This window comes from Bidens hawaiensis, unplaced genomic scaffold, assembly GCF_021521415.1.
Source record: "Bidens hawaiensis isolate Kalapana, Puna unplaced genomic scaffold, B.hawaiensis_p1.1 tig00007551_1, whole genome shotgun sequence".
In the NCBI taxonomy this organism is placed as follows: Eukaryota; Viridiplantae; Streptophyta; class Magnoliopsida; order Asterales; family Asteraceae; genus Bidens; species Bidens hawaiensis.
In genome coordinates this window covers 661,197-684,330 of record NW_027491527.1, presented here as the reverse complement: position 1 = coordinate 684,330, position 23,134 = coordinate 661,197, and the positions used below count along the sequence as shown (strand labels likewise).

At 37.6% G+C, this 23,134-nt stretch overlaps 1 protein-coding gene across 1 annotated transcript; it reads left to right on the top strand.

Annotated features, from left to right (window-relative positions):
- Positions 1–1,741: 1,741 nt before the first annotated feature.
- Positions 1,742–2,362, top strand: LOC143635541 (uncharacterized). Its single transcript, XM_077103356.1, has one exon. It carries the CDS (start codon positions 1,742–1,744, stop codon positions 2,360–2,362), a length of 621 nt encoding a protein of 206 aa, XP_076959471.1.
- Positions 2,363–23,134: the final 20,772 nt, after the last annotated feature.

Sequence of the window (23,134 nt, the reverse complement as noted above, 5' to 3'; positions counted from 1 at the left end):
TTCACGAGATACTCCAGCTACCCAAATTATATTTCGATAGTTCGTTATTTAGTTGGGACAGTTAAAGTGTCATGGAATGCTCATAGGCCGTCCAACTTCACCGCATTGATAATTTGTTAATTGGTTGGGACAGTTAAAATGACATGTAACGCTCATGGGTTGTCCAACCCACTTTATATTAAATCGTTATTTAGTTGGTACAGTTAAAATGCCATCGCTCATGGGCCGTCCAACTACCTTACTTTTATTTTTTAATTTTGTTGGGCCATTCAAATTGCCATTGAAAGCTCATGGGAGGCCAACATCCATAAATATATTTCATTAGTTATGTTGAAGCTAACTTAACCAACAAATCTTGAACTTTTAAAACTAACCCCATCTTCTCGTGTAATTATCCCACGTTAACCTCATTAGTTACGTCAACTCATGAATACTTACTCATATGATCCCTCAACTCATAATTATTTACTTTTATTTCTTGTACAATGTCTTCACTCAGAAACCACCGTCATCACCAACGTTCATCTGGTTCTCACGATAGCGGCTTGGCTGCTAGGAACACAAAAGAGTTTGCTGCTACTATGCCCACAATTATCACTCATATTCAAAGCAATAAATCCCATCCTATCTTAGTGAGGAAAACACAACCATATTGTTGCAATGGATTGAAGAAATGGAGAATGCCTTCATCCATTATGAATGTCCGGATGCCGAACGGACTAATCTCGCCTCGAGAAAGTTCGAGGGTCGAGCTGTCACATGGTGGAATGCTTTGACAATTGACCAAGGGTCCGACTTGGTCGAAGCCATGCCTTAGGAAGAACTCAAAGAGGCAATGAAGAAGGAGTTATGCCCGGAAAATGAACTGCAACGACTTGAGGCCAACTTTTGGGAACTCAAACAAGTTGGTGGGGATAACTCCACCTACTCTAACTGTTTCCGTGAGTTTAGCTGAATGGTACCCCACTTGGTAACCTTCGAGACTCGCGGCATCCATAAATACATTCGCGGTTTACCGACCATTTTTCGCGATGCAGTGGTGAGTTGTGACCCTCTAACCATCTGTGAGGCGATGGACCTAGCTGCCTCCCTCACTGATAGCCATGTTCGGGATGGAACCTTGTCTCGCAAGGATTCCAATCCTACTCCTGAAAAAATTAAGACTGACTTCTCCACCGATGCCAAATCCGAAACCAAGCCTTCTTACAACTATACCCATTTCACAGGAACAACAACTAACGTAAGACCAACCACCAAATCTACTATGTCAACCAACCCAACAAAGAAGATCCCAATGACCCAAATGCCGCAAACAAAAAGACTTACTTTCGTCCTCATCCCCTATGTGCCAAGTCTAACCGACATCATCCTGCTCAATCCCGTTGCCGACTGTGCACTCAATGCAACCGTTACGGCCACTTTGCAAACTCTTTCCGTGCAACGCCCGGTTCACAAGTCGTTCAAACCCGTTCTACACCCCCCTACTACTATATCTGCTACTAACCTTGCTTATTTCGGTGTTCCTAATACCCGTACTTGCTACCATTGCAGAGAACCTAACCATCTCCGCAATGCTTGCCATGCTCATCAAGCCCATGTTTTGCCTTCACCTCACTATGTTACCCATCCACCACAAGCCAAAGTGTACCCTGTACCATACTATACTGCCCAAGCCTACCAAGTGCAAACCTTCTAACCACAAGCTCCTCCCGTTTATACATCTCAAACCTATGCTCCTCAAATGCCTCAGCTTATGGCTCCTCCATCGGCATCAACTCAAGCTCCTGTTATTCAACCTCCTCCTTTGAACCAAGTTACTCAAACCCCTCAAGGGTACAGTGGTCATGCGTTTATAATGAATGTGAATCAAGCTCAAAACTCTAGCGATGTGGTGAATGGTACGTTTCTCATTGGTAATCATTATGCTTCGGTATTATTTGATAGTGGTGCCAATAAGAGTTTTATTTCTTTGGATTTTGCGTATATTATTGATAAGCCTCGGGATAAGTTGTCTAAGCCTTTTACCATAGAAGTAGCCGACGGGAACTTTATTATTATTATTGATTTAGTAGTTCGGGATTGCATCATAACTATTAATAAAGTCAAATTCTTTATTGACCTCATTCCGATGCAAATGGGTAGTTTTGATGTTATCTTAGGGGTGGATTGGCTAACTTTTAATCGTGCTGAAGTTGTTAGTTTCAAGAAATTCATCCATATACCTCTCGAGGATGGTCGTATTCTTAACATTTTCGGTGATACTCCAACGTCTAAGCTTAATATTATGTCGTGCTTTCAAGCTCAACGTTATTTACGCAAGAAATGTGATGCCTTCTTAGCTCTTGTGGTGGAGAAAGAGTAGAAAGAGAAGAAAATATCCGACATTATGGTTGTACGTGATTTCCCCAACGTTTTTCCCAATGACGTCACTGGTCTTCCTCCGGTTCGTCAAGTTGAATTCCGAATTGATCTTATACCCGGAGCTAGCCCCGTAGCTAAAGCACCTTACCATCTTGCATCTTCCAAAATGCAAGAACTCTCGAAACAACTCCAAGAACTCGCGCACCTATTTTATTCGTTAAGAAGAAAGATGTATCGACTATCGTGAACTCAACAAGCTTACCGTCAAGAACTGTTATCCATTCCCTCGTATCAATGATCTTTTCAATCAACTTCAAGAAGCCGCACGCTTTTCGAAGATCGATCTTCGTTCGGGATATCATCAACTCCGAGTTAATGAAGAAGACATCCCCAAGACAGCTTTTCGTGCTTGTTATGGGCATTACGAATTCTGTATTATGTCTTTTGGGCTAACTAATGCACCCGCGGTTTTCTTGGAACTCATGAACCGTGTGTGTAAACCCTACTTGGACAAGTTCATTATTGTTTTCATTGATGGCATCTTAATCTATTCTAAATTCGAGAACGACCACCAAGAGAACCTTCATGCCATTCTTGAACTGCTTCGTAATGAGCAATTGTACGCCAAGTTTTCTAAGTGCGAGTTTTGGCTAAAAGAAGTTCAGTGTTTGGGCCACATTGTCAACGACAAAGGTATTCATGTTGATCCCGCGAAGATTGAAGCCATCAAGAATCGGAGGACGCCTACTTCTCCCACTAAAGTTTGATCTTTCCTTGGTTTGGTGGGATATTTCCGTCGTTTCATTCAACACTTTTCAAAGATCGCATTGCGTCTCACCGCTTTAACACACATGGGTAAAACTTATGTGTGGGGGTTAAAACAAGAAGAAGCATTTCAAACCCTTAAGGACATGCTTTTAAATGTTCATATTCTTGCTCTCCCTAAAGGTAATGAATATTTCATCGTGTTCTACGACGCTTATAACCAAGGTCTTGGTTTCGTTCTCATGCAACGAGGTAAGGTTATCACTTATGCTTCGAGACAACTTAAGGTTCACGAGAAAAACTATACGACAAATGATATCGAGCTTGGTGCTGTCATATTTGCCTTGAAAATTTGGAGGCACTACCTCTACGGTACGCAGTGTGTGGTGCTTACCGATCATAAGAGTCTCCAACACATTTTCGACCAAAAAGAAATCAATATGAGACAACGTCGATAGGCCAAGTTGCTTAGCGATTAAGAATGTGAAATTCGCAATCATCCCGGAAAGGCGAATGTCGTGGACGACACTCTCAGTCGTAAGAAACCACTCTAATCCATACTTCTTACTTGTATTCTTGTCTAAAATGATCTTGAAAAGCGTGTTCTCGATGCTCAACACGAATCCACCACCAAGGCAATATGTATGACGAGATGTCGTGTGGTGCTGAAACCCAACTTGAAACCAAACCCAATGGTCTACTTTACTTTCTTAACCGCTTATGGATTCCTAATCGTGATAACCTTCTCACATTATGTACGAAGCTCACAAGTCACGATACTCCATACATCCCGGTGCGGATAAAGTGTACACTGACCTTCGTTCCATCTATGGTGGCCCGGAATGAAGAAAGCTATTGCTCTCTATGTTTCTAAATGCCTCATGTGCTCCAAAGTGAAAGCCGAACATCACCAACCTTTTGGCTGACTAGAGCAACCTCCCATCCCCGAGTGGAAATGAGAAGGTATTGCTATGGATTTTATCACTAAGTTTCCTCTACTCGTAAGCAGCATGATAGTATTTGGGTAATCGTCGATCGCTTAACCAAGTCTGCTCATTTTATTCCCATCAAAAAAACGTATTCTGTTGACCAATTGGCTTGTATCTACATTGAGAAGATTGTTTGTCATCATGGAACCCCGCTAACCATTATTTCTAATCGTGATAGTTGTTTTACTTCTCGTTTTGAAACTCGCTCCAATCCGCTTTGGGTACCCTTTTGGATCTTAGTACTGCCTATCATCCACAATTTGATGGAAAGTCCGAGCGTACGATTTAAACTCTAAAAGATATGCTCCACTCGCGTGTCCTCGATTTTGGGGGCTATTGGAATTTGCATCTACCACTCATCGAGTTCTCCTATAATAATAGCTTCCACTCTAGTATTGGTATGGCACCTTTTCAAGCACTCTATGGTCGTAAGTGCCGTTCCCCGATTTTTTGGAACGAAGTTTGGGAATCTCAAATCACCGGGCCGGAATTAGTTCAAGAGACAACTGACCGTATTGCTCAAATCCGTCAAAACCACCTTGCTGCTCGTAGCCACCAAAAAAGTTATGCTGATAAGAGATGTAACCCCTAGAATTCAGTGTTGGTGATTTCATTCTACCCAAAGCATCCCCTTGGAAGGGAGTCATTCGTTGTGTAAAGAAAGGAAAACTAGCTCCTCATTTTGTTGGTCCTTTTGAAATCCTCGATATAGTTGGTAATGTTGCTTACTGACTCAAGCTTCCTGTTGAACTCTCTATTGTTCACCCGGTTGTAAGTCCCGAGAGCGGATCTTTCAATAAGATATCAACAAACCTAACGTTATTGCGGAATATAACGTCAAGTGATTCAAGATAGACGAGTATAATACGTATGAACATGAGATAAAGCTTCAAAACACACGTTAGATTAACGTCGGGTGCTTAAGCACAACGTTACACAATACACGTTCACCACAACAAAATGAACAGCCAACCTATAAACCCTATACACGATATCTATATATAAGGGAAACCAACAACCTAGCCCAACATAAAACTCAAAGCCCACCAAGATCATAAAAGGATCTCGGCTTACATACATACACCCAACCACCATACACATTAACATAAAACTAAGTACAAACCACTAAATGTAGACCCAACAATCTCCCCTTGGTTTGTTGCTTTGTCTTTTAATCGTGCTCCAAGATGTTCGCTTCAGCCTCTCTATAACCACCATACCACAGACCCATTCTGATAATAGAAGCTACCATCCTTGTATACTCTTTGGCAGCAGTCTCAAATATTGGTTCGGAAATAATTTGAAAATTATTCAACGTCTTGATGTCCCGCTCATGAAATTTCAATAAATTACGTGGATCAACAAAACGATATTGCCCTTTATTCATTCAAATAACAACGATGGTAGTCTCACTTTCATATGCCTAGAACTGCATCCCATCCAATAACCCTTTAGGAATCGAAGTAGATAGTGGAATGTGTGTCGCTTTGTTGGTAGCATGCAACATTACATTCACCATTGTTTTCTCGGTCTTCGGATCCAGAACACCTTTAGCTTTCTTCAAGAACGACTCAGCAGTAGTCATGTTAGGAAATCCCTGATCGACTTGCCTTTTCAAAAAGTTTCAGAAGTCTATGGCCTTTTTTTATCATGATTTGGATTATGGAAGGGAGCATTGATGAGATCACTGAGATCCACCTTTGTTCAGGATCCAAAGTCCATCATCTTTTGTAGTACTCAGTGGTCCCAGACTTTCGTTTCACCCAACATATAGATTTATCAATATCGAATCCCCATGACATGATTCCAGATCTGTCACCATACTTCTCAGAAAAACCATGTTGCAAATTTAGAATAAACTTATCTGGATGACCGGAGGATTCAATGTTCTGGTTGGAATTCTTCATAATCAGAATTTTCTTTTGAATTCGAGCACACTGTTCAGCGGACTTGGGTGGGATAGAGAGATAGTGCTCTAGTGCCTCATTCGCGTCAGCATGTGAAGAGGTATGACCACTGGAGCTCCCTCCTTGATCAGTGGTGGTTGAATCTGTGACAACCCGCAATATCCGTAAAATTTATTGGTGATAATTAAACATTATTATTGATCCCAAGCTCCTTAAAACGTGTGCATGTTTATTAGTTCATTTAAAGTCTAGTAAACTCCATGCATTCATGTCATATACCTTAGGTATTTATAGGATTACCGTTTCACGCGCACAAGCACCTGATATTGGTGAGACTATATATATAGAGACTCTGAACCGTGTCCGAAGCATAACGGTACTTTATAATCGGTAACAAACTAGTGTAAACGAACCCATATGACATCTAAGGCATCAACTTGATGACTACTTAATATTTTATTTCACATTATGGAACACAAAGCCATGTCTAAGTGATACTAAATTAAAAGCTACTCAAATGTCATAACATAGAATGAATGAGTAACAATAAATAAACTAATTCCATATTATAAAGAAAAATCGTTTCTTACAACTCTCTCGTTGATATATAGGATGTAAGACAAAACAACTCATTCCTATGTTTTCACTAAGTTGTATAAAAAGGGTTAATACATGCAATGTTAAAATAACAAGGATAATTGCTAACTTTTGTGTTGGCATGCATGCAACCGATTGCATGATATGTACAAGGAACAAGTTAGTGAATATCTTAAAGAAAAAGTAGTCTACTAACAATCTCAAGGTCAAAACTTTACCATAATAAGTTATTTCATAATAATGGCAAATGAATAAGTTAAAACCATAAGAAAGTAATCTCATGTCTTTCCCTCCTTTATCATTATCCAACCCGTGACAATTTCCCTAGCCCTCTCCCTACTCAACACACACACATTCATCATATATATACACATGCACTTATTATATGTATAGAGTAGTATTATATATATATGTTGAGTTTGGAAACTAGAAAATAGCAAGCAAAGGGAAGTTAGGAAGCGAACAACAACTCGGTCCACTATTTTCAGTCCTGTCCAAACATACAGTCCATTTGGGACGATGATATCTCTCTCCGTACAACTCCAAATCACTATTTTCCAATTGGAGATGAAGCTCCTACTTCATCCTTAAAATTCCCAGCTCATTTCACTTTATTTCCCCAAGTATTCGACTTCCAAACGTGCTTCGTTTCCATTCATTGATACTTATTCCTATTCTCTAGGACTTCATTAAAGTACAGCATATCCAAATTTCAGAAGCATTGGAACCCATTTGCACCCCAAACTCTACCCCTTTCCCGTCTGGGTTTCATCGATGCCAGCTTATGCTCAAATAGTTTCAATGATCCAAGTGCAAGTGTTAATGAGGACTTCAAGTTGGTGTTATAGCTCAAGATCTCCTTTTCTTTGCTTTCATCCTAGGCATAATCTACTCTTAGTGAATACATATCTAACTTAATCTTTTAATTTATATACTTTCATTTAAGAGTTTATGTTTCAAGTGCTCACCCAATAGTAGAAAGTGATAAAGAAACTAACTAACTAATAAATATGTAGATCTAGTAAAGGGTAACTTAAAACGTATTATAAAATTATGGATCTAAACTTATGTCTCTTAAAACATGGTTATGAAACATATCTATAGATGTGTGTCATTCTTGAACAAATCAACTTTAATGGTCATAACAATCATTGTTAATGTTAAACTTATCTTTAAATTTATAAAAGAGCTACCTTGTTGTTTCAAAAGGGCTTTTATACATAAAAAGAGTTTTTATAAAAGATAGTTTACAAAAGCTCTATCTAAAGCAATTTATTAAAATGCTACTTTTTACGATGTATGAGTTTTATTACATAAATAAGTTATGTAGCGTATTTTAGCTTACAAGTAAATTACTTGAATTGATTATAAATATATTGTTAAATATATTTTTAACTTAGTGTCCTACTAAAGTGAATATATAATGTCATATATATTTTTCGCTATTATTTAAATTATGAGGACAAATATATAGTGAGAGTTATATATTCATTAGAAGAACTACATTAAACATAAACGTATCCCCAATTAGTCGTCTCACACGTAAGTCTAGGTCGTTGGGTGAACACATAGCATAAACCGACATACGCGCTTAATATGTTGAACCGACCCTAAGTTAGTTTATACTTGTCTTAGGACATATCTAAGCTGAATACAAACAAGAATTATTGCACGTTACTCACTGACGCTAAGGTGAGTTTCACGATCCCTTTTCTCTTTTATTGTTTTACAAACTAGGGGGAGAAACATACTAAACTTATTTGGTAACTTTGCATGGACTTAGTAAGTTTGCATAAACTTATTTTGTAACTTTTCATAAACTTGTTTGGTTACGTTTCAAAAACTTATTTAGTAACTTTTCATAAACTTATATGAATACGTTTCATAAACTTATTTAGCAACTTTGCATAAACATATTTGATAACTTTAAATAGACTTATTTCGTAATGTTACATAAACCTATTTGACAACTTTACATAAAATTATTTAATACGATAGTTAGTAAGCAAGACATAGAATCTTTATATGAGCATGAGTTACACAAGGCCCTTAAGATCTTCGGATCAATACATTCTATAATCATTAACTACGGGTTTAACCGAGGAATATATCGGGGTTGATCCCCCGCTCATGGTTAGTCGCTCTAACCGATGTGTTAATGGGAACATATATATTCTATAATTCACACCGTGATGGCACGGTTATCGGGCGTACATATGGATTTGGGTTTGATTATAGGCTCATTGTCATATATTAATTCGTATTCTTAGCTAGTCTACGGAGGATTATCAATCTTGTTTAGGTTATCGTATATATCATATTGCACTGCATATACTCACTTACATATTTAAAAGGGCTTTTAAGTTCGTAAGCGTAAACTTTTTGAACATCGTTTTCATCGAGAAAACTCACTCATAACAAACAATGTTTTCAACTTCCTAAATAAGTCTTTATGTACATTTTTATCACGAAAACATAAATAACTTTAATCTACGTTTTATTTACGTAAGCATGAACAAGTCTTAAAGCACGTTTTTGTCATGAAGACATAAGCTTTTGATAAATCTTTTAAATCAAGAAACCATATATTTGAGAAATCATAACTTGTTTCATACATTTTAAACATTTGAAACTCAATATTTTCAAAACAACGAGTTTAATCATGCATTTAAAACCTGTGAACTCACCAACATTATGTTGACTTTTAAGTATGTTTTTCAGGTTATTAAATTCAGGAAGATAATTGTGGGCATTTACAAGCATCACATCGCATGTAGGATCACCACGTTAATCAATAGCTGTGATTATCCATGAACGTCGCGCGCCTGCGTTTACGCCTTGGCGGGGTGTGACAATTTCACAACAGGGTCGTCATTGCTTTTGAATTCGTCCCTAAACTTCTGAATGAGTTTCTGTTAAATATCTAAGTACATAGTAGTCAAACCACCCATGTTGGACTGAAGCTCTTTGATCTTAGAATCTTTGTCAGAGTTGCTAGCTTCGATTTCTTGAATACGCACATCCTTTACAACTGAATCTTGTTCGATTTCAAAGACTCGACGTTGCAAAGCCTGCACATCCACAGGAGCATTTTCAAGTACAACCCCCTTTCATTTATTTTGCATAAAAGTGTCTTGCATGGCAAGAATCCGAGCAATCTTCTCTGAAGCACTAGAACTTGACTGACCAATCGGGTAGGATGGTCCCGATGGCTTGTCAAAGACCGGAATCTCAGCTTCAAAATACAAATCATGGTCAATATCATCAAAAATATTTTCTTGAGAGTGAAGCTCAGATGCGGATGGACCTATATCAACATGAGTCTTGGTGGTGTCCAACTCAGGTTCCTTTTGTTGGCTTAATGTTGTTGTAGTTGTGGTTTCAGTAATCAGGACGCCTGATCTTGGATATTCCTTTCTCATTTTACGTGGACTAAGATCAGCATCTGATTCTTCTGGAATATCTTCATCTTGAGTTTCAACATCTGCTTGAGGAGGCTTCAAGGCAGTTGACTGAAGTAATTCCGTGAATTTCTCAAACTCCTTTAAAAGCTCAGCAGAAGGAGTAGTTTCTGTTTCATGGTGTTCTGTCTCCTCATCATCTGAAATGACCTCAAACGTAGCAATACGCCTCTGAAGTCTGAACCGGCGTCACATGCTCCTCAGCTACCTGAGCATTAACAGACACAGTCTCAGTTTCAGCAAACCTGCCAAACTTAACTAACTCATGGAGTCCCTTGCAAACGACTTTTGACCCCTTCCTGGACTGTTTCATCAACCCAAAGGTGTTGGGTCTCATTGACTTCATACCCAGCGTCTCAACATACTTAACAAGATCAGGATAATGAGAATCGAAGATCATTAGTAGAAACCAAGGATACATAAGAAACAACTCCTTCTTCTTTCCCTTCGAGTTGCTCATCATCTCATCGAACACGAACTTTGAATAATTGTAGTTCCAATCCATGATTAGAGCAACTACAACCGACATTTGAATATGGCTAATCTCATCAGGTCCTCCTTTACATCCCGACACACAAATAAAGAACTTGTGTATCAAAAACTCCAGTAAGGATGAAACAAATTCTTGATAGAAAGAGGATATGATTCCTCGTAACCCATCCTGGCCAGAACTTCCGTAACAGCATTAGTCGGATATTCTGCTGGATAGTCAGGTTGATCTCCAAATAAAAGAAAATTGCGTATAATGGCCTCTGAGATGACGACTGGCTTCTTTTGAACTTTGGAGTCTATAGTAACAGGTCCACCTATTCCTCGCTGGTTGATCGAAGCATTATTCCAGAACTCCGTGATCATCTTCTTGCATATGACAGAAGTTTCTCGTAAAGCGTGATAAATCCTGCAAGTGTTGAGTTCGACGATCATGGACTTAAACTCCTTGTGTACCAGAGGTGGATCAAACAGATATCCAGCTATGTTATGAGTATCAACGAACTTTAGTTGTGCTTAATCAGCCTTACTTCAACAAACGAGTTAAGTTAGCAATCGTTTATATAACTTGATCAACAAACATAAGTTTAAGGGTATAAACTTAATTTTCAAGACATTGAGGACCAATTATGAAAGAAGCAAATTATACGGACCATAAATGAAAAATAATAATAATTTTATTATAGATTTCGGTCCAAAGGATGTTCTCTATCCACACATATGGATTTCGGTCAACGTGAGGAGTTTTCGGTCAATGATAATAAAGGTTTTTTGTCCAGTCCCACGAGATGTTCTCGGTCAACATATGAGATCTCGGTCAACAAAGTCAACCGAGAATTCTTGGTTTGACCAAGAGTTTTCTGTAAAACTAAATGGAAGGAGAAAACCCTTTGAGTTCTTCCTCGTAAAACGTGTCATCTTCTCCAGAGGAACCGAAATCCCCATGGATTAAAGAACTTGCAACTAACTCCTTAAACCTCAACCATGGCATCAATCCAATCAAATGTCTACCAAAATACGGATTCATTATCTGAATCGTCAAACGGAAACCCACTGGTATCAAAATCACATCTTAATTAAACCCTTTAGAACCAAGCGATTCATTCATTGCAATCCTCACCTGTTGTTGAACAAGGAATACCAAGAAAATATCAAATTTGATTTGGTTAGCAATGGAGGTTAGGGTTTTCTGCCAAGAGGATAATTAAGAAAGATATTTACAGAATAATGAAAATAATTGAGATCTGCGGTTTTGTATATCCCAATCCAGCGGGCCGAGAACCCATATGAGCCCAAACCAACTAGACAAGCCCAAACCAGAAGAGCAGCCCAAAACAAAATTCTTATACGATCTGTAAACAAACTCTAGGCCCAACTCGTTTTAACCAAAATCAAAAATAGCCCCTTTTTATAACACTTGTTTCGAGGAGAGTAATTTCGAGGTGAAAATAAAATTTAAGTAAAAAAATAAAATAAAATAGTTAACAATGCATGTCATAAGAACATAACATGAAACACCTGTCTCCTAGTAATTTAGCAAATTTGGGATCAAACTTCAACTTTTGATAAAAATGCCGCCTTTATGAAAAGATCCGAACATGGAATCTTATTAATTAAGGTGTTTTCACAAAGATTTATGTTCAGCGTTATTATAACATAAAGAGACAGGTTGATAGCATGTATAACAAACTTAGCATGATTTTCATTGCGTCAGTGATATGGATTAGGTGCAATTAGGCATAAATCTCATATGGACATCACTTATGGACCTGTGATGCCTCTTATCTCTTCTCAAAGCGTATTTGGCTTTCCCCATATCACCCCAATTTGACTCCAACACAATGAACGGCCAACCAATAAACCTTATACACGATATCTATATATAGGGGAAACCAACAACCTAGCCCAACAAAAATCCCAAAGCCCTCCGAGATCATAAAAGGATCTCGGCTTACATACATACACCCAAACACGATACACATTAACATAAAACTAAGTACAAACCACTAAATGTAGACCCAACACCGGTGTTTCATATATCTAATCTAAACAAGTGTATAGCCGAGGGTAATCTCCGTATCCCCCTCGATGAAGTTCGTATTGACGAGGCTATGCATTTTGTGGAGAAACCCGTTGAGATCATGGATCATAAAGACAAAGTAACCAATCGGAGCCGCATCCCCATAGTTAAAGTTCGTTGGAATTCTAAACAAGGCGCCGAGTTTACGTGGGAGCTTGAAAAATCAGATGAAACTCAAATACCCTCATCTTTTCGTTGTTGCTGATTCTCTAATTTCGGGATGCAACTCCCAAAAGTAGGGGACACTTTAAGAATTCGGGTTTTCCCATATCTCGTTTGTAGCCATTAGCCGACCCATTTATGGGTCGGACTATCTCATCGATAAAATTTCCGCACTTATCGAGTTTATTTAATTGTTATATTATTATTAATTATGTATATAATTATAACTTTCTTAATTTGACAAACCTACCCTAAACTAAACTATAATCTCTTTAAGTAACCACTTTAAAACTTCAAGGGCTAGATTGTAACTATGATGTTATAAGCCATTTACAGAAATGGTACCCCGACCCCAATCCTAACCCAACCCCGTTTATTAACAAACCCGGTTTTAATCGAGATCTCTTGGACCAAAATTCTTGCTAGGATTATGGAAATTGAAGAAAGATCGTATTATACCTACCTAATGCGGCTTAACCGACAATCTAATCATGTTAATAAAACCAAATGTGGTCTGTTCTTCCATAATAACGAACCGACGACAATATGGACTTATTATACAAGAAATTGTCCATAATAATTCAATTAAATTGACAGATATTATCACCTAACCCTAGCCGACATAACCCCTCTATATAATTGACTTATCATCATCATTTGATTGTTCGTTCGTCATCCCATTTTGGCTGTCCCATGTTCGTTCAATTTAACCCTTCATACAGCGGCTTAAGAGGTAATTGAATACTGATTTGTAATCGTCATTACATGATTAACAATAACCCTAACACTAATTTATTAAACAATCGCGGAATAATCATATTGATAATTCTAGGGTTTTTATTCTGATTTGGGATTTAATCTGTTAGTTTATATTAATCTGAGGTGAGGTTATAACCAGGTTAGCCACCCGCCAAGTTGGCTGGTGCACCCCTGGTTAGAACCTTGTGGACGGCTGAGACGAGGGTTCGATCCTCAGCCGCCCCATTTTATTATTTTTGGTAAATTTTCTTATTTATAATCTATTTTAATCGATAAATAATGTAATAATCAATAAATAAATTATGTTTTTATTAAAACCGACCATGTTGCTTGTGTTTTTTCCGCATCTTCACTAAAATTTTAGGCTTTTTTCTTTGGTATTGTAGTTGGTATTTTACATGAACCTTCCCATACACACACACACACACACACACATATATATACACACACACACATATATATATATATATATGTGTGTGTGTGTGTGTGTGTGTGTGTGTATAAATAAGTTATAAATTAATAAAGATTTTAACAAATAAAATTATTAGATAGTCTTTAATTTAAAATAAATATTTAAAGCAAATATTATTTTGTAACATATTAAAATATAATTATTGATTTAAAGTATTTTAATTATAAATATATTTGTATGTAAATTTAGTTTATCATATTTAATCTTAACTTTTGGTAAATTATTGGTTTTTATAATAATAATAAGTTAAATAATTTATTATTTACCTGAATCCACATCAAGTAAAGAATACATATTAATCTATATTTATTTTCCCGATATCACTCTTAATTAGGGTTTTTTCGTTGATATTTCTTGACGAGCGTGACGCCTTATTCTTTTCTTTTTATCCTCTTTCTTATTTGATAAGGTGAGTAACTCATTCCCCTTTTTTTCTTATTCTCAATTGTTTTGGGGACATATGCGTACCATACCTTATTTACATACTATTTAGTATTCACATTAACAAACTGTTAACCTTGTGTGCTTATCAATTATTTGTCGGATTTGCTATATGTTTAATTGCTTACTTGAACGCATTTGGAGAGGTCATCATAATCACATTATTAGTATGATTATATGACCGTCGTAGTAGCCAAAGCCCACTTCGTAAGACAATGGTTTTAGCGACACACATTATTTGCTCATTGGCTTAATTGTTTATCTCACAAAGGACAGTTTTGCTATTTTATGTTATATTATATTCAAACTGAATAATGTTTTACTCACTCAACCTTGTGTTGACAAATCTACTTTATTTTATACGCATATGCAAGTTTTTGTTTGAATTGATTGCAAGTTGGTGAAGAACTTAGGGATGATTTATGTTAGAAGAATTTATCAAGACTATTGGAATTTGAACTTATCGGCTTTTATTTTAATAACTATGTACATTGTTGTTTTTGGATTATTTGTATTATTTAATTTTAATTAATAGATATTGTCACATTTAATATCGGATGATAGTACCTTCTGAACTGTGAACAATCAGTTTGCGCCCCGGCATTTACGCCTTAGGTTGGGGTGTGACAGATTGGTATCAGAGCCAAAGGTTTAATATAGGTCGTTAGTGATGCCTTAGTAACACACTTAGGAGCCCATACATGCTTATTTGATTACCTTATGTGTTCTACTTATTTGATTACAGCTTTCCTAGTTAATTAATAAATTATTGTTTATTCTTATATTACCACGTACACACACACACACAAAACTCTGAGGCTATGCCTCATCCTGAAAACATTTTTTTTAAATTAATTTAATCAGTAGATTGCTTTAATTTTTGGTAAATTCCTTAAGAATTCCCTAGTTTTTGTTTTTACTCCTTCACCTTAAGACTAGGTGGTGTAACAAGTCCTGTAGTAACTAGAAAGGGGAGAGAACTGTGAGTCGGGCCTTGGCAAAACACAACCCGAGAACCAAAGGTAAGACACTATTCCTAACCTGGAGGATAACCTAACCACAATACTCAATCTTATAGGACAAAGCGAGACACAACTGTCATACGAACGACACCTTAAATGGTCAAACATTACCGCATTAGCGGTTGTATTCCTTATTTTTTAAACGAATTCATGGTGGTTCGTGGCTAAATATCCGATTATTGTGTTATGTTATTTTAAATGGATAGTTGGGAAAAAAATCCATGGCCCATGGGCACTCCTACTATCCATTCCTCAACTTGTTTTAAATGTTATGTTTTTGTAGGAGATTAATCATATGTGGTGGTTAATGGGATGCTCCAACTACTCATATTTTTATCTCGTTAGTTCGTTATTTAGTTGGTACAGTTAAAATTCCATGTAACACCCATGGGCCGTCCAACTCTTTTGCATTGATAATTCTTTATTTAGTTGGTACAGATAAAATTCCATGTAACGCTCATGGGTCGTCCAACTCTTTTGCATTAATAATTCGTTATTTAGTTGGTATAGTTAAAATGCCATGTAACGCTCATGGGCCGTCCAACTCATTTATTTTGATAACTCGTTATTTAGTTGGTACAGTTAAAACGTCATGGAACGATCATGGACCGCCCAACTCAATTACTTTTATTCGTTATTTCGTTAGGCCATGTAAACTGCCATGGAAAGCTCATGGGAGGCTAACCCAAAAATTTGTTTTGTTAGTTTATTGTAAAGTTAAATTAATCAAATAAATTATAACTTTTAAACTAACCTCATCTCCTCATCTAGTTATATCACATTGATCGCATTATTTGTGCCATCTCATAAATATTTACACAACTTTTACTTTGTCTTACAGTCATTTACTTTTGTTCCTCGTAGAATGTCTTCACTAAGAAACCACTGTCGTCATCAATGCTCATCTGATCCTCATGACCTCTGATGTGTGCCCAAGATCGGGCCATGTTGTTTCTGGAGGCCCAAGATCGGGCTTTCATATATGTTGCACGAAAATGGGCATAACTTGGGCTGCGGGCATTCGTTTCAAGCATGATACTAGTCAAAACAAACATTGGAACATTGCCCACCTTGTGGTAACATGTCGTAGGCGGGTTATCCTGTTTATTTTTCCTAACTAAGCCTTCTAGATACACTTTTGGGTCACTTTATGTTTTTTATCTAGTTTTTGGGTTTTCTTTTGGGATGTTGTTGGGCATGTGGGTGTTTGTGTTGGCCCTAACCCATTTTGGATTCTCCATTAATTTGTTAAGTTAAGTTTTGACGGATCATTGATCAGATTTTAATAAAAAACGACTGGCTTTTCAAATTTCTATCTTTTGGGTCGAATTTGGGGGTTTGGGGAAGGATCATCACGTGTATCCAAAGAATCAATGTGATTAACCTCCGTTTCCTAATAGTACGTTGCATCAACCATCGTCTGGCTTCTAGGATCACCAAAGAGTTTGTTGCTGCTATGTCTACTATCATGACTTAGATTCAGAGCCTCAATTAGAATGATTCGGCTACATCTTCTACTCCGAACAACTTTGACTTTAAGAACTTCTTGAGTACTAAACCTACCTCGTTTCGTTGTGAGGAAAATGCCACCAAACTCCTGAAATGGTTAAAGAAAATGGAGAACATGTTTATCCAGTGCGAATGTTCGAACGCCAAACAGACTAAGTTCGCCTCGAGCGTATTCGAGGATTGAGCTATCACTTGGTGGAATGCTTTTAAAGGTAACCAAGAAACTGAGTTGGTTGTGGTTATGCCTTGGCAGGAACTCAAGGAGGCCATGAAGAAAGAATTTTGCCCTAATCATGAACTACAAAGGCTTGAGGCTGAGTTTTAGGAGCTCAAGCAAATTGGTGGAGATAAATCTACCTATTCCAACCGTTTTCGAGAATTTAGCCACATTTAACCCCATCTTGTAACCCCCGAGACTCATGGCATTCAGAAATACATTCGCGGTTTACTGACTATTTTCCGTGATGCGGTGGTGAGTCATGACTCTTTAATCATTGGTGAGGCTATGAACCTAGCCGCTTCCCTCACCGAAGATCATGTTAGGGATGGAACCTTACCCCGAAAGGATTCCAAGCCTTCCCCTGAGAAGACCAAAACCGACTCATCCACTGATTCCAAAGCTGAACCCAAACCTGCTTTCAACAACAACAATCACCGCTACAATAAGAACAACAACGACAAGCGTATGGCCAATCACCAAAACTATGATGTTAACCAACCCAATAACCAAGCTCCACCTAACCAAAATGCCCCAAACAAAAGAGTCTACACCGCACCTCACCAACTATGTGCTAAATGTAACCATCATTACCCTGATCAATCCCCGTGCCGATTGTGCACCGAATGCAATATTTATGGTCACCTTGTTAACGTTTGTCATGCACCCCTTGGTTCGCAAGTCGTTCAACAACGGTCTACGCCACATGCTCCTAGACCTGCTACTAACACACACGTTAAACCCGGAGTTCTTAATACCCACATGCTACTATTGTGGAGACCCTAACCATCTCTACAACACATGTCCATTGCTTTCCCATGCTCATCAAGCCCATGTCATGCTTGCACCATACTATGCCACCCATGCACCGCAAGCCCAAGTATATACACCGCACCCTACTACACTACCCAAGCCTATGAAGTGCAAACCTACCAACCCCAAGTTCCTCCAATTTATGCACCACAAGCCTATGCTCCTCAAGTGCCTCAACTCATGGATCCACCGTCTACATGAACTCAAGCCCCTTCTATTCAAGCTCCTCCTTTGAATCAAGTTGCTCAAACCCCTCAAGGTTCCAATGGTCGTGCTTTTATGATGAATGTGAATCAAGCTCAAAGTTCTCGCGACGTGGTGAATGGTACGTTTCTCATTGATAATCATTTTGCCTCGGTGTTATTTGATACAAGTGCGGATAAGAGTTTTATTTCTTTGGATTTTGCGTATATTATTGATAAGCCTCGGGATAAGTTATCTAAGCCATTTTTCGTAGAAGTAGCCGATGGGAATTCTATTATTATTGATTCGGTAACTCGGGATTGTGTCATAACTCTTAATAAAGTCAAGTTCCGCATTGACCTCATTCTTATGCAAATGGGTAGTTTCAACATTATTGTTGGGATGATTGGCTCACTTTTAATTATTTTTAATTCCTATGTTTCGAAAATTTCTTCGTATACCTCTCAAAATGGTCGCGCCCTTAATATTTTCGGTGATACGCCTACGTCTAAGCTTAACCTCATGTCGTATTTTCAAGATCAGCGTTATTTGCGTAAGAAGTATGTTGCGTTCATAGCACTAGTGGTGGAGAAAGAGCATAACAAGAAGAAGATATCTGATATCCAAATTGTGCATGATTTTCCCGACGTCTTTCCCGATGACATCTCCGGGATTCCTCCTATTCACCAAGTCGAATTCCGTATTGATCTTTTACCCAGAGCTTACCCCGTTGATAAAGCACCTTACCATCTTGCACCATCCGAAATGCAAGAACTTTCGAGCCAGCTACAAGAACTCTCGGACAAGGGTTTTATTCGCCCGAGTTCTTCTCCATGGGGCGCACCTGTTTTGTTTGTCAAGAAGAAATATGGATCATTCCACATGTGTATCGATTATCGTGAACTCAACGAACTTACCGTCAAGAACCGGTGTCCGCTTCCTCACAATGATGATCTTTTCGATACACTTCAAGGAGCCTCATGATTCTCGAAGATCGGTCTCCGTTTGGGTTAACATCAACTTCGCGTTAATGAAGATGGCTTCCCGAAGACCGCTTTCCGTACTTGATATGGGCATTACGAATTCCATGTTATGCCTTTTGGGCTAACCAATGCACCCGCGGTTTTCAAGGATCTTATGAACCGTGTGTATAAACCCTACTTGGACAAGTTCGTAATTGTTTTCATCGACGATATCTTGATCTATTTGAAATCAGAGAACGATCACAAAGAGCACCTTCTTGCCATTCTTGACCTCCTTCGGAAGAACAATTGTACGCCAAGTTTTCTAAGCACAGGTTTTGGCTTAAAAAAATTCAGTCTGTGGGCCATATTGTCAACGACAAAGTTATTCATGTCAATCCCACAAAGATCGAAGCCGTCAAAAATTTGTAACCACTGACTTCTCCCACTGAAGTTCGATCTTTTCTTGGTTTGGCGGGATATTACCGTCGCTTCATTCGGAACTTTTCAAAGATTGCATTCGCCTCACCGCTTTGACACACAAGGGTAAACCCTATGTGTGGGGGTCAAAACAAGAAGAAGTCTCTTGCAATGCTCCTATTCTTGCTCTTCCCGAAGGTAATGAAGATTTCATCGTTTTCTATGACGCTTCTAACCGAGGTCTGGGTTGTGTCCTCATGCAACGAGGCAAAGTTATTGCATACGCTTCGATACAACTCAAGGTACACGAGAAAAATTATATGACACATGACCTCGATCTTGGTGCTATCGTATATGCCTTGAAAATATGGAGACACTATCTTTATGGTACAAAATTTGTGGTGTTTACTGATCATAAGAGTCTCCAACACATATTCGAACAAAAGGAACTCAGTATGAGACAACGTTGATGGGCTGAGTTGCTTAGCAAATGTCGTTATCATCCCGGAAAAGCGAATGTCGTGACCAACGATCTCAGTTGTAAGAAGCAAGTCAAATCCGTTCTTCTTACTTGTGTTCTTGTCCAAAATGATCTTGAAAAACGTATTCTCGATGCCTAACACGAATCCATCACCAAAGGCAACATGTATGACGAAATGTCGTGTGGTGCCAAAACTCAGTTGGAAACCAACCCCAATGGCCTGCTTTACTTTCTTAACCGTTTATGGATCCCGATCGTGACAATCTTTGCACATTTATTATGACGAAGCTCATTAGTCACGATATTCCATATATCCCGGTGCAGATAAGATTTATGTTGATTTTTGTTCAATCTATTGGAGGCATGGAATGAAGAAAGACATAGCTCTCTATGTCTCAAAATGTCTCACGTGCTCTAAAGTGAAAGCCGAACATCATAGACCCTTTGGTTTCCTCGAGCAACCTCCCGTTCCCGAGTGGAAGTGGGAAGGTATTCCAATGGATAATATTACTAAGTTTTGTTCAACTCGTAAGAAACATGACAGTATTTGGGTGATCATCGATCGTTTGACCAAGTCTGCTCATTTCGTACCCATCAAAGAAACGTATTATGTTGATCAATTGGCACGAATTTAAGTGGAGAATATTGTTCATGGAACTCTGTTAACCATTATTTCCGATAGAGATGGCCGTTTTACTTCTCGCTTTGGGAAATCTCTCCAATCAGCTTTGGGAACTCGTTTGGATCTCGGTACTACCTATCATCCGCAATCCAATAGTCAGTCCGATCGTACAATTCAAACTCTAGAAGACATGCTACGCTCTTGTGTCCAAGACTTTGGGGGGCAATTGGGATACTCTTTTACTGCTCATCGAGTTCTCGTATAATAACAGTTTTAACTCTAGCATTTGTATGGCACCTTTACAAGCCCTCTATGGTCGTAAATGTCGTTCCCCGATTTGTTGGAACGAAGTTGGAGAATCTCAAATCACTAGTCCGGAATTAGTACAAGAAACGACCAATCGTAATGCACATATTTGTCAAAACGTTCTCGTCGCTAGTAGCCGTCAAAAGAGTTATGCAGATAAAAGAAGAAAACCTTTTGATTTTAATATTGGTGATCGAGTTCTGCTCAAAGAATCCCCTTGGAATGGAGTGGTTACATTTGGAAAGAAAGGGAAACTAGCTTCGCGATTTATTGGTCCTTTTGAAATCGTCGATAGAGTTTGTCATGTTGCTTATAGACTCAAACTTCCTCTCGAACTCTCCAATGTTCACCTGGTGTTTCATGTATCGAATCTCAAGAAATGTCTTGCCAAGGGTAATCTCCATATACCTCTCAATGAAGTTCGTATTGATGAGACTATGCATTTTGTTGAGAAACCCATTCAAATTTCGGACCACAAGGACAAAGTAGCCAAACGAAGCCACGTACGCTTGGTTAAAGTCTATTGGAATTCTAAACAAGGCGCATAGTTTACTTGGGAGCTTGAAGACCGGATAAAACTGAAGTATCTTCATCTCTTTGTTACCGCTAATTCTCCAATTTCAAAACGAAATTCCCAAAAGTAGGGGATACTGTAACAATCCGAATTTTTTGTTTAAAACTGAAGTATCCTCATCTTTTTGTTACCGCTAATTCTCCAATTTCAAGACGAAATTCCCAAAAGTAGGGGACACTGTAACAATCCGAATTTTTCGTTTAATGTTGTTGTTAGAGGTTACCCGACCCATTTCTATGTTCGGTAATTTTATTAATATTACATCGCATTTATCGAGTATTATTATTATTTCATTTATTTATTTATCCATAATAACTTTTAAGTTATATACATTATTACCCCTAAACTCAAGTTCTAACTCAACATGTATCCACACCTAAAGTTCAGGGGCCTTACTGCAATTTATCTAATAATTATATTATATTATCCATCCAAACCCGTAACTCGTACCCATAGACCCGTTTTTGAACCAAACCCACGACCCATATTGATTCATTGTGCCTTAATCTTCTATGTATAATTTTAATTGATCTCTCAAGATCGTTCAAACGTATATTACAACATATACCGACACATCTTATTTGGAAAATATGATCAAATTGATACGGATTAACATTATTAACAAATCGTCCTAAATCCATTTGGTATTATACCATCTAGAGGTCATAATAATCTAATTAATCACGTCCGTATTTTCCCCATGACCTCGCGAAGCTAACCCTAGGAGCAATTGCATTATCACAGCCTACTTGTATTAATTTTTGTTCTTGTTCTAGCCGGCCTTATCTCAATCTATTTGACCCTCAATTAAACATAGTTTAAGGTAATTCATGTGTTTTTCTAGTTCGTCAATGTATCAGTAACATTAACCCTATGGTTAATCGGCCAATCAAACGTTCTGGCCGATTGAATTTTCTGGGGTTTATATAAATTGGGATTGATCATCTTGTGTATGTAAATAATTGTTTTCGTTTAACTCCTGAATTGGACACCAGCCCAGTTGGTTGGTGCATATTGTTTAGTCACTTGGATGGCTGGGGGCGCGGGTTAGAGTCCTCCAGTCCTTTTTTTTTCTGAAAATTTTTTATATTAATTATTTTATTTTTATTTTAATTATAATTGATATAAAAGGGTTAAATAATAATTATTTTAACATAACTGGTTCGTTAGATTGTCGTTTTTCGTACTCTTTATTAAAAACTAAACATATATGTGTATATGTGTGTGTGAGAGTGTGTGTGTGTGTGTATATATATATTGTGTGTGTGTATAAATACGTTATAAATTAATAAAGCTTTTAACAGATAAAATTATTTAATTTAAAATAAATATTTAAAACAAATATTATTTTATAACATTTTAAATATAATTATTGGTTTAAAGTATTTTAATTATAAATATATTATTATGTTGATTTAGATTGTATTATTTAATCTTAACTTTTTGAATTATTTGTTTTTATAATAATAATAATAATAATAATAATAATAATAATAAGTTAAATAACTTATTATTTCACAAATACACTTGATCATTATTCAA